The 14,079-nt window shown below is 27.5% G+C and overlaps 1 protein-coding gene across 11 annotated transcripts in view; it reads right to left on the bottom strand.

Moving 5' to 3' along the window:
- LOC129905297 (serine/threonine-protein kinase N) overlaps positions 1-14,079 on the bottom strand; it is a 214,847-nt gene that overhangs the window by 35,313 nt on the left and 165,455 nt on the right. For all 11 annotated transcript variants that reach the window (XM_055980746.1, XM_055980745.1, XM_055980740.1 and 8 more), the window contains one exon: positions 11,882-12,384. In XM_055980746.1, coding sequence (XP_055836721.1) covers positions 11,882-12,384 — 503 coding nt within the window. The remainder of the gene's footprint in view (positions 1-11,881; positions 12,385-14,079) is intronic.

The raw sequence follows: 14,079 nt of genomic DNA, 5'->3' as shown, positions 1-14,079 counted from the left end.
ATTGAGTTTTTTTTTTTAATTTTTTCTTTTGATCAGAAAAAAATAAAGATTTGAGTATTTTTTTTTTTTAATTTAATAAATTAATTTTTTACACAAAAGGTGTTTAAATTGGGAGAAAAATAATAGAAAAAAAAAAATGATTTTTGGAATTTGATCAATAAAAAACAAATATGTTACAATTTCATCAACTGAAGATTTCAAAATGTTGGTATTATTGTCTTTTTTTTCGAAATGGTTTTTTTTTTTCACTTTGACGAAGGATCAACTTATTCTCTTGGATTTCAAAAGGTTTCTATTCTAATATTCGAAAGAGACTTCAATTCTTTGCGAATACCAATTTTGAACATACATTTTGAGTTAAGTCCCTTATCTTTCCTTTCTTGAAAGGCTTTAAAGTGGTCTAACTGCCGTATTAACTTTGAATTAAAACAAAGTTTCAAATTAGAATGTATAAGTTGTTAAGTTAAATTAACTGAAAACAAAATTTTGGGCTTTAACACTTTAATTATTTTCAACGGTTTACTAAATACCTTATCAATGTTTTTGTTTAAATTAAAAAAGTTCACTGTGGCGTATGAGCAACATTTTCTTCTAAATTAATTAGAAAAAAGTGGCGTACAAAAACAGCTTATTGAGAGTTTAAGATCGCAAAGCGAAGTTTAATTTCTTGAATAATAAAGATTTTTTATAATTTTTTTGAAAATCGTGCGAGTCGATTTTTGATTGAATCTAAATTTTCATATATTTTTCAAAGAAAAATCTGGTATGCATATCATTCTTAACAAATTATTATAGGCACAACAGACCCGTTTTCAAAAAAAAAATTGTAGTACCTACTTATTACAAAAAAAATGCAAAAATTATTTTTTTCCACAATTTTCATAACTTTAAAATAGGTATCGTTTCTGCATTTAATTTTTCATTGAAATCGGTTAGAATTGTCATTAATAATGATTCACAAAATATTTGCCAAAAGCTAGAGATTGTTTCTATTTAAAATCATTGGAAAAAATTAAGATTTCGCATAATGGATTTATGGCAATTACCGTTAATTTGTCCTAAAAATTAAATTTCAATTTCTATTGTATGAAACTACGCAAAACTCACAGCAGCCGGTTTTGCAGCGAATTGCTTTAGTGGTAGCTTGAGTTAGAAACAGAAAGACAAAATTGCTAGAAAAAACAAAATTAATTTTCTCAAAAACGACTTAAAGGATTTTAAAGAAAAAATTGGATGTTAGATTAAAAATTTTAAGCAAGTCAACGTCAATAGTCATAGAACAGTTATTTTGTAATCTGTGAATTTCTTCTAAATGACTCATTCGATTTAAAAAAAAAAAAATATATAAAAAATATATGTGGTGGAAAAAATAATAGAAACAACGTACTCTGTAAAATCTTTCTGAATTTTGTTGTGTATTTACATGCAAAGTTAAAATTGAAATATGTGCAATTACTTAACATAACATTTTATAAAATACAGCTTTAAATCTTCTTTTTAAAACCATGGAAAAAATCAAAGATACAATTATCAGCGCATTTGAGCTGGAAAAAATAATAGAAACAAAGTTGAGTTTTTATACTTTTTGGTAAAAAAAGAATGATTTTCACCTTGGTTTCATTGGACCAAAAGACCATCCAGTTAAAACGACCAAGGTGTTTTTTTTTTTTTTTTGTAAACTAAGTGTTTGTTAATGTTTTTTTTTTATTTGCTTAGTAATGGTACCTTTCGTCGATTTTTTGAAGAATGGTTTCATTCAATCGAATTTTCTGACATTTTACAGGTGCATTTAACACTTTTTTCATATTAATTAATGAAGAAAATGGATATTTTAAGGAAAAAAGAGTTAATGTTTTGTAAAAGCGTAAAGATTTTTTCGCAGAAACCTCTAGTTTTCGCTTTTGGGCACAAATATAAGGCTATAAAAACTTTTTTCTTGGAGCAGTCCTTTACCTGCGCTATTTCATCCATGGTTATGCCTTCGTTTTTTTTTTTTAATTTTTTTACAACTTCGCGTACGACAACAGAAGAATGTATACCGCGGCCTATTTTTGCAATTTAAATTGAAAATTTCGTTATTGGTTATCTTAACCACATTAAAAATCTTAAAAAAAGTTGATTATGGCCTGTTTAGAATTAAAAAAAATTGAAGTATTTCTCAAAATCAAAGTATAAAACACTTGTTTCTATTATTTTTTCCAGCGGAAATAACAATTTTTAAACATTTTGTTTTGGCAAAAGTAAACAAAAAGCTGTTAACATAAAACTATTACACCATTTTGTTGCACTATTAAAGAGCTTATAAATATAAAAATTTCTTGGTTCAAAACCTAACATTAGTGGAGTTATTAAAGTTTTCATTTAGTATAAATTGTTGTTTCTATTATTTTTTCCATATATGTATATTTAAAAAAAAAATTCTGCATTGAACAAAAAAAATCAATGAAATATGTGTGCACTAAATATTTTTTTATAGGTACTCGTCGAATTTCTTACAATTTTGAATTTTCGAGTTATTACAAAAACAAAAAACATTATGCATTGCTTTTTTTTATTTGCCATAATTTTATTTTTTAACTTGTAATGGAAAGCAAATGGATTCAAAATAAAATGATTTCTTACAACAATATGTCCAAGAGCAAGTTATTGGAACCCACTCGTGCATATAATTTAACTTAAAAATGACATTTTTGACTTTTTATGACTTTTTTCCAAAAACACGAATGGTTTTCAAGGAAGAAATTATAAAATGCCACATACCTAAAATGCGTTTTTAGATTTACCAAAGTATTACCTATTTCACTGATTAACCTTTTATTTGTGAATATCTTCGATATCAAGCAGATATCAATACTGCCAGACTCTTCATATTTGAAGCTGAATTTCTACAATTAAATTATTTTGAACGAGCCAAAAAAGTTTTTCTTCAATTTTTAAAATTTTAAAATTGGTCACTGTGGCGTATGGGCAACATTTTGTTCAACTGATTTCTTTTAATAAAAAACTGACGAAAATAGCCAAACTACGTTTTTTTTAAACGTATTGAAGTATGTATGTATATTGTGTTGTTAGCCCCGTCTTTCTTTGATAATAATGAAAACTGTTTTCTTTTGATTTTTTTTTAGAATTTTGTCTTATTGGAAAATCTTTTTCTGAACTTCCAATAAGACAAAAATCTGTTCTTCTTTTATTCAGAAATTTTACCTAAAGTCTTTTTTTTTAAATAACGAAAACTCTATTTAATTTGAGTCGTTATATCTTTCTAAGGATTTTTATAAAATTTCGATTTTATTTTCTTATTCATAAAAGTACACTCAAATAAATGCATTGAAATTTTATTTTGCATTGAATTAATTTTCATTATTTTGCTTCATTTTATTTATTTCCTTACATTAATTTATGGTATACAAATATAAACCAAGTTCATCTCTAAGTATTATATTGTTATTAATTAATTTGACAGTGATTTAACCAAACTCAGCGTGAATGAGTATAAATTGACTATATAAACCCTCATAAAACAATTCAATGAACAATAAAAAAATAATTATTCATAATAATTTTGAATTGAGAAGACAAAAAAAATTATTCCCTGTGACTGCATGTAAACATGTACACATTGTCATCGTCCAACACTTATGTCACTCCAATTAAGCAAAAATTAATTGCAAATTAAAAAGTTTTCACCTACTTTTCAATTTTTCTCCAAGGCCACCCCTATAATTTTCATAATGGGATTTCGCAGTTAAAAATTAAAATAAAAAAAAAAAATCAACCTAGACAAAGACAAAGACAACCACACATCAACCCCAAAGTATGCCAAGAACAGTTTCATTTATTCACTATAACCGCACACAACCAATTAACCATGCAGAATGTCAGTCTTTTCATATCATAATCAATAATATATCAGTTTTCAGTTTTTAAAAACTTTTAAAACGACCAGCTCTATACAAATGTAAAATATTAATGTGTGACTTTAAACAGTTTGACTTGAATACAATAATAAACTTGCACTTTTAATAGTTTAAAAAAGTTTCCCTTTTTTTGTAGGATGACTTCTTTATTATGCGGACAGTTGATACATTTTTTATTTTTTTTTTGATAGAATACAAAATGAGCAAGGAATTGGTTTTAGATAAAAAAAAAATAAACATCTGTGACCCATATCTTTTTTAAAGTTTTGTGCGATTTGCTATCTAAAGGTTCTTTTGAGCAATCTTATTGGGTTTGTAGAAAAATTTAATGATTTAAAAAATGTTATTAAGTCAATTATAAGATAAATTGTAGAAAATATTTTTTTCACTTTCTACAGAAAAAAAAAAAAAATCAACTCAAAATGTCTTTTATTTCATTTAAAAATAAAATGCACGACTGGGTCGCACGAACTTGCTCTTAGAGTTAAAGTTGCTTAAATTTTTAAGACTTTTTATATAGAAATTTGGAAAAAAAAATAAAATTCATTTTAAAGAAAAAATAAAATAAAATCTGAAATTAAATTGCCCTCCAAAACAAGTATGCAGTTTTGATTGTTATGTTAACATGCATTTTTAGAAAAAAAATTTTCAAAATCGTTAAAGCCGTTTTTTTTAAAACTAATTTTTTATAAATAATTTTTTGGAAAAAAAGTTTTAAAATAAAATTGGTATGCCATTTTGTAGAAATCACTAATCAACATCTAAAAACTAAATTTCAAAAAAATTCATTGTCACGTTTTCCAAAATTTGATTTTTCAAAAAAAATTTTCAAAATTTTTTTAAAAATCCAAAAATTATTTTTTTGGAAATTTTATTTTTGGTTTGTATTTAAATTATATAAATGCTTCTTCACAAAAAAAGTTTCGTTGAAATCGAATAAGCAGTTTCGGAGATAATCGGATTTGAAAAAAAAACGGTTCTATGGCAGGTACCGTTAATAATGATTTTCAAACAAAATTTTTTCATTGATAGATAGACCTTTACTTACAACTAACACTTGAGTTTTTTTAACAAAATCGTTGGAGCCGTTTTTGAGATATTTCAATGTTACTAAAATCGTTATATGACAAGTACCGTTATTTTTGGTTTAAAAAAATTAATTCCAAAAACCCCTCTGGAGAGTCGCCAAATAAGGCTACATACCAAGTTTGACATTAATCGGTCCATCCGTTTAGGCTGCAGCTACTTATACAGACAGACAGACGGACTTCCGGGACCCACTTTTTTGGCATTGTCTACCATCGTAATGTCATGGAAAAATGTTATCTCAACTTTTTTTTTTTACGAATGCATAACTTGATATAATAGTACCTATATCGCAAGTAAAAAATTATGAATTAACGATACTTCGACAAACTTTGTTTTGGAATTGTTAAATATTTTTTGGACATTTTTTTTATTTTAAACAGATAATTTATTTTTTTTTTATTTATCACCTGATATTTGAAAAATTGGGTTTACTTGCTTAACAAATTTTACCATGCACAAAAAACACAAAAAAACTTTTCAAAAATACCGAAAATAAATTTTTGAAATGTAATTGTTAATGAACACTTCTACGAAATTTCAAGAAAATCTCCAAGTCGTTTTCATTAAATTGATTGTCAAAAAAAAAAAAAAAAAAAAAAATTAATTTGATTTTAGCTTCGAAAAATTTTAATATTACGGTCTTTGTATGCTTGTCGACCAAGAAAGCTTTGATTCCATCGAATTATAAAACTTTATTAAAACAAGTTCTTTTTCGTTGGAGACGTTCTTGAAAAGAATACATTTTTAAGGGTTTCTTAGAACACACTGAATAATAATTTTAAAGTTTGTATAAACCAAACACTGTTTAGAAGTTACAGCACTTCAAAATTGTACATGTTTCCTGAAAGTAGGCAATTAAAAAAAAGACACTATGAAAAATCTTCATAAATATATAGTTGTTCACTTTTGATTTATCAACAATTTAATTCAATCTTAGGGACTTTTTTAGTCCCATCACTTTTCAAGTGATAAAAAAAATAAAATGTTAAAAGATGCTTAAATTTTTACGACTTTTTATATAAAAAATTGGGAAATTTAGACAGTTATATAAAAAACAAAAAAATTAAAAAAAACATAAAATTGTTTTTTCAAAGCTATAAAATAACATCTGAAATCAAACTGCCCCACAAAACAAGAATTCAGTGCTTTATTTGATATATTAAGATGCATTTTTAGAAGAAAAAAAAATTTAATCGTAAGAGCCGTTTAAAAAAAAAAAACTATTTTTAAATAAAATTGGTATGCCACTTTGCAGAAATCAATCTCTAAAACCAAAATTTCAAAAAAAATCAATACCGCGTTTTCGAAAATTTGAATTTTCAAAAAAAAAAAAAAAAATTTTTAAATCCAAAAATTATTTCGTTTCAAATTTCATTTCTGATTTATATAAAAATTATATAAATGCTGTTGAAAAAAATACAATTAGCAGTTTGGCAGAAAATCAGATTTGAAAAAAGCGGTTCTATGGCAGGTACCGTTAATAATGATTTTCAAAAAAAAAAAAAAATTCTTCAAAAGATTGACCTTGTTTAAGAACTAAAATTTGATTTTTTAGCAAAATAGTTTTGAGAAAATTAAACTTTTTCGAAATTAGTATATGACAGGTACCATTATTTTTGATAAAAAAGAAATTAATTCCAAAAGCCTCTTGTAGAGTCTCCAAAAAATGCTATATCCTCTTATTCTCTATCATCGTAATGTCATGTCTGATTGTTATCTCAACTTTTTTTTGTACGAATGCACAACTTTGATGACTTTAAATGACTTTAAAAAATCAGACAGTACAATATTTAGTATAAAACCTAAACGAAACTTTGAAACTTGGTATTTTTAACGAATATTTTCATGAACAGGTAAAATTCCCAGGACAAATGCATTTCAGATTTTAAAACTTCTTATAATTTTTCTTTAATATTGCATACTTTTAGGATACGTATAAAACTATAAAATGCTTTAACTTTTGAACTTTTGTTAAAACTTTAAAAAAAATTATGGGTACTTTTTTCAGATAGGTTAAAACGAGTTTGACAAAGATGTATTTTACATAACCTGGTTAGAGCCGATTCAAAAAAGAAAATCAATATTTCTAGAGCAAACTATTGATATACAGCAATAACTTTGCTTAGAAGCTATTATAAAAATCTATTTTTTTTTCTTAATTTAAAATTATCTGATAGCTTTTCGTTTTTAAACATTTACATATATCAGATAAATAAAAGACCAACTAGTTTCTACTTATCAAAAAAAAAAAAAAATGTTACACATACGCCACAGTGACCGTTGTTACAACAATTATTGAACTCCTCCTTAAAAATTAAACCAATATAATAATTAAGAGCAAATACGTGCAACACGGTCATGTACATAACATTTTCTTCTGAATACTAAAAGAAAAAAACTATCAAAAAAAGAAAATTGAATTAATTATTATTTTCATCGATGCAAAACCACATCACCATCATCATCAAAATGCCAGGTGTGTTTCATATTCACATACTTACACACAACAGAAAATTGTATTATTCTCATTCCTCGTTAGCCCCCCCAAAAAAAAAAAAGAAAATACATATATCTCAACTTTAATTTCTGCTCCTTTTACTTTTAATTGCGCCTGAATGATAAATCTGCAAAAATTATGAACGAGATGATTCAACATTAATATTAAACATGAATACGAAAACACGAACGATACGATATTGCGATGGTACAGACAAGAAGAAGTATATTTTTTTTCTCGTTAGGTAGCGGAAAAGAATTTTAAATGCCATAGCAGAACAGCAAGCAAAACAGCCATCAGCTAGCTACTCGTAGAATGAGTGAATTAATTTCCAACAATTATTGTGACAGCATCAGCAGAGGCAAAAGATACATTAAAATAATCGTTGTCAGAGAGAGCATCACAGATACTTTTGTTGTTGCTGCCTCTGGGGGTAAAGTAGAGTGCTGCCAGTGTCGTTTTTATGACCCATTTTCCCTCATATCGCAATTAAAAAAGATACATAGTTAAAGATACAATATATACCAAAACAAAAAAAGATGAAGAAAAATTAGGTAAAATTGTATGTGCACAGAAATTTATATAGGGAAACATGAATAAAAGTGAAATAAAGTTTTTGTAATAAATTTTCACGAATATAAAGAAAATTGGGGAAAGGCAATTTTCATCATCATCACACACAACGTCACCTCACCGCACGACACGCAAAAAAAAAAAAAATGCAATATTTCGTCAATAATAAAATTTAATTTATTTTATTGGGTAAATTTTTATTGTGGATGTGTTTGGGGGTGAATATATAGTTGGGTTAATATGGTGCTTAAGCTGACCCGATTGTTTTGGCAAAATTCAAATTGCTAATTAAATCAATTTTAATTTTTTCCCCATGTTGTTGTTACTAATATAGATTTTTGTGGAATATTGGTTTAGTTTTGATCATAATTAGTTTTATTTAATCTATAATACTTAATTTTGGAATTGCTGTACTCTTAGTTATGTTTTTTTTTATAGTTAGGTATTTAATAAAAGTTTGAAATTCTAGTAATCAAAATTTGGAGTGCTTATTATGAAATTATGTTATATTTAATTAAAAAATCTAATAAATTTTAGTTTTTTTCATATGTATGTATTTTATTTTCATACTTTTTACTTGATTGGTATTTTTGAAATATTTAATTCAAAAATATATGCATGCATTTTTGACCTAATTAAAAAGGCTCATTTTAAATATACAAATTTTAATTATTCATTGCGGATGATATGAAATTGATTTAAAGGCATTTTTATTACATAAAATCAATAATTTGGCATTTAGTTTTTGATAAAATTACATAGTGTGTAAAGAATGCTTCAAACTAAAATAATTATAAATTTTATTTAAAACCTGAAGGCCGACAGCTTTTCAATCTTTTTTTTATGGATAACTGCTGCCTCAAGTTTGCGCCCTACTATGTCCAGGTCCAGAAAATTATTTGTAATCAAGAGGGAATTTTTTTTTTCTGTTAAAATATGTAAGTACACAAAAGTACAAAATTAAAATAAGAGTAACTTTGCACGGCGGCGAGGTAAAAAAAACGTGTTTCGAGAAAAGATGCGTTCAAGGTTTTCGTACTGCGAACTGCGGTAGGTTTGCAGCTCATTAGTTTTGGGTATACCTAGAGATTTTAAAAGCTTCATTTATGACTAACACCACTGAAAATAGTTTCTTCAGATGGTCAATGAATTTAAGGTTAAAATTAAAATATTTCAAAAATGATGGTTTTTTTTTTGTTTTGAAATCAAAATTATTTTATACATGTCGTCGGTCTCATAAGAAAACCTCGTAACTCCACTTTTTTTCAAAAATGACTTTTGAATGCCATTCTTTAGGAAATATGTCAGCGGAGCAACCCAGAAAATTTGGGGTCATTCCGAAAAATCTAAATAGACTTAAATTCAAATTTTGCGCAGCGCGTTTCTTCCCAACTACTCTGTTGTTTGATTACTCTTTCGTCTCTCCTGTAAAATTATGATTTTGGGAGTTACGAGGCATTCTCATGAGACCGACGATATTACTTTTTCGATGTTTTTAAAATTAAATTCGTAATAGTAACACTATTTGTAACTCAAAACCGACTAGACTGATATAATGATTTTTGTTTTGTTGGATCATTGTTACTCTGAATATTTATTAAAATAACACCTGAAAAAATAAAAAATGCATGCAACGAATTTGAGAAAGTTAATTTATCATACGTTCTCATAAATTTTTACTTGGTTTATATTATAGGGCAAGTACCTATTGGTTTCGCGTCCAAAAAAAAAAATCCAAGTTTTTAATCAAAACTAACATTACGATGATTGAGAAGTTCAAAAAAGTAGGTTTCGTCATGACGTCCGTCGGTCTGTGCGGCAGTGCGCCCGTGCGTCCATGCGTCCATCTGTACAAGAAGCGAATTTTCTTGAAATTTGATATTTCCAAGGTTGCTTTTTTTTTTTTTTTCTTAATAGGTATCTCTTTTAGAAAGTTTACCTCTTATACAAAATTTTGAGTAATTGAAATTTCCTCGAAAATGGTTTTAACGATTTTGGTTGCTACAAGCAATGTTGTCAGTAATACTAACGAAATTGCATTTTTAGTTTTTCTCAAAAAATACAGATATAAAAATATGGTATTATTTAAATCACTGATGTCGTCTTTTTCCCGTATATCGTTAATGGCTAAACCAATTCTGTTTAAAATTATTTTGTATACAGCTTGTATAATAATAAAGGACAAGTATATGGTGTCCCACATTCACCGCCCCAAACGAAAACCATGGATTCCCGAGATTATTTGAAGTCAAAAAACTTAAGAGGTAATTTTCTCGTTTTCGTCCTGTTTTCGAGTTATGACGGTTTTAATGATTTTTGCACTTCTTTCCCTTAACTTTCTTTTCCAAAATACGTCTGATTTGAAAGATTTTTTTTACATCCAATCAAGAATTTGTAACAGTTTAAGTTTGTCTCAAAACTTTTTTTTCTGCGTACCTACAACCGTTTCTCCGCAATTTTGCATCAAACCCAATCTTCGTCGTTTTTAAGTTTGTTTTTTTTTTTTTTTTCAATTTCATATAATTTTATTCAAAAAAACACGTAAATGAGTATTAATTTTGCTCACTGTTTACTGAAGCGCAGTTTATTCTCTTAAAAAAAATAACTTTTTTTTTTCATAAAAAAGACTACTGAAAGTAATTTAAAATAAAATGCACGACTGGGGTCGTACGTACTTGCTCTTGCAGTTCAAAGCACTTTTATGTTAGTCTACTTGTAGATTTTAAAAGCTGGATCTAAATTTTTAAAAAATTGATATTGGGGAAGAGCCGACATTTAGGGCAAAATTTTGTTAAATGAAAAAAAAAAAATTTTTTTGTTATTTGACTTTTTTGAGATAAAATAAAAATGCAGTTTTATTGCCACTGCTTTAAATATTACGTATACAGAGTTTAATCAAAATCGTTAGAGCCGTTTTCGAAAAATTCGTAATATCGTATTTTTTTGTATGGGAGGCATACGTTCTAAACGAGATATAAAAAAAAACAAAAAAAAAAACCAACTTTCAGAATTCCATAAAAATCATCTGTACCAAATTTGAAGAAAAACCATCCACCCGTTTGGGCTGTGGAAATGTGTACAGATGGACGCACAGACGCACGGACGGAATTGCGGGACCCACTTTTTCGGAATCCTTCATCATCGTAATTTGGTTTTGATTAAAACCTCAATTTTTTTTTTCGACACGAAACCAATACTTGCCCTATAGAGCAAGTAAAAATAAACAAACTGAGTGAATTTAAAAAAAAAGTATTTTTTTAATACTAAATTAACTTAAATAAATTAAAACTTTTTCTGAGCCTTATCTAATTGTTCTTTTCTTAACCACAATAGCTGGTCAAAGTCAAAAACGAAAACATGTATGTTGTATAAAATTGAACTGTTCAACAAAAATTTTTCTTAGAACCAAATTATCTACACCTTATTTTAAAGAATTATGATATTCTGAATATGAACACTTGTGCCTAATTTTTAATCCGAGCATAACTTTTGAAGATATACCAGCCTCTCCCATAAAAGTTTCATTTCCATTTCATTTCTTTTGACAGGTACCCATTTCGAAAAAAAAGTCGAGAACTTAGATTTTTTAAACAGAAACGGGACACTACTGTGTACATCTTCATATAAAGGGTGACACAAAAGTTGTTATCTTCTTAATTGTTTTCTTTAAAAATTTCTTAATTTTTAAGTTCTGTAATTTTTAAATTATTTAAATATGTATGTTAAAAAAAATCAATAAAATAATATACCTATCCAAGAACACCAAAAATAAATATTTAAAAAATATGAAAAATCAATTACTCACCTCTTGAAGAGCTTTTTTATCTGGAACCTTATTATTCATTAAGGTTCGTATCACATTTTTTGCTCCGTCTACAACGGCCGCCTCAATACGCAATCGATGTCTTAATTCATCAATGCGCTCCTCGAGCGATGTCTCCAAGCGTTGTGGTCTACCATCGCCGCAATTACCACCGCCAATACCTCCATTCTCTTCGCCAGCTGCCTTAATCTTACACATATGATCTTTGTTTTGTTTGACTTTTAAAATCCGCAATCGAAGAAATTCAATTTTAGCCTTGGAATCGGCAAGCATCTGTTGAGCTTCAGCTAATAATTTCTTATCGCGACCATGGTGGCCACTCGATATCGATTGTATCATATTTTCGGCACCGTTTTTGACTTTCATCTCGATGTTGAGTTGTTTTTCAAGTGACATAAGCATTTTATCATTGGCTGTCAATTCGTTATTACCACCAACGCCACCATTACCACCGCTAGATGGTGAAAGCGACGAATAGAATATATCTGTAAAAAAAAATAGAAGAAAAAAAAAATAATGTTCATTATTCATTTTCTATGCGAGTTGAGATCTGAGAAAAGGATGTTGGAAGACTAGTTTATTTATGTACATGAAAATGCATTCATTTGGTCGTCATCGTATGGAAGAAGACGACGACGATGAGAGTCGAGTTTTGCAGAGTGACAGCATTGTAATGGGTTCTTAGCGTGTTACCAGAGGATTTACACACAAAAGTCGGCATAAATCAAAAGAAACATCATCCACCCAGAGATCTGCAGCAGAATAGAAGATCCCAAGTTGTATTTTTTACTCCTTTTTTCTTATAAAGGATGTTTTTTTGTTGTTGTTGGTAAGTTGTAATAATGACATGACATCGAAATGCAAAAAAAAAGAAGGATTAAAACCACAGGCGGTGGTTAAATATTTTTTAAAAAGGGGTTTGCAAAAAAATTGACAAAATCAAAATGGCGGATATTTTATGGGGTTCAAACCGATTACAAGAATTTCAAATTAGTTTGTAGTTAACCGAGTTTGGTTTTCACATGAACAACCGAATAATTGAATAGGATTTACATTTTAGGGTCCATATGTACTCTTTGCTCACTTTTATGGTACGCCTTTGTATTCTTTCTATTGAATGAGTACAAACCTGGGGGATTTAAAGTGGATATTACGATTGAAAAAAACTCCGTTGAATGTGAAGATGCGGGAATATACAAATATACACCATCAAGAGAGACAGCCTCGAGAGATTTTAAGTTAAGGAAATCGACATATGAAAGGAATTTAAGAACACAAATCATTATTCATCTTTGGGGTTTTTTTTTTTTTTTGTTCTTGCAGAAGAATGTACATTTTATAGAAGAATGTTGTAGAGGTACTTTACATTTGTGCATCAGTGCAAAATGATAAGAGATGTAAGATGGAATTTGCAAAACTATTTTGCATCACAGTTTTATATGCATAGTTTTAGTTGGGTAACTTTGGCGGTTTAATATACCTATAGGAAATTGGATTTGTGTTCTAGTTAATTTTCATAATATGGTTATGGGTTTAAGACATGGTTTGGAAGTTTTGAACTTTAACTAACTGTATGTAGGACACATATTTTAAGGAATTAACTATTGAAGTTATGCCTTGTAGTTTTAAAAGAATATTTATAAAGTAATTTTGTGAGAAGTTTAAACATGAGAATTTGAAGTGTCATCGTCAATATGTAACTATTAACGAATTCGCTCAAGAGTAATAAGTCAGTTTCAAATTTAAGACAGACAAAGTGTAAACAATAATAAAATAAAAAAAATTAATTCAAATGAATTTTAAGCGTGAAAAGAATAAGTAATTTAAAACTTTTGCTGTTTGAAATTCCATACGCCCTGTACTGATGACATGCAGTCGTCAAAGATGTGTTTATTTGCTGTCAAATTGAAAAAAAAAAAAAAAAAAAAAAATTAAAAAAAATTTTAATTTTGATCTAAACTCTATAAAATTATTATCTCCACACATAACTTTTCAAATTACAAAAAAAAAAAAAGAATACAACGTCCACTTTTTGGAAAAGTTATTAATTTTTTTTACTTAATGGCTTCATACTAAGCTTGTTAAAAAAAACTGTTACGAAATGAGTTTGAACATTAAGACTTTTTAACTTTTTCCAAAAAGGTGGTTATAAAAATTAGTTTTTTTGTTACCTTAACAGG

The sequence above is a fragment of the Episyrphus balteatus genome, chromosome 1 (assembly GCF_945859705.1).
Source record: "Episyrphus balteatus chromosome 1, idEpiBalt1.1, whole genome shotgun sequence".
NCBI lineage: Eukaryota > Metazoa > Arthropoda > Insecta > Diptera > Syrphidae > Episyrphus > Episyrphus balteatus.
Note: the sequence above shows the minus strand (reverse complement) of the source record. Positions and strands in the feature narration are given on the sequence as shown.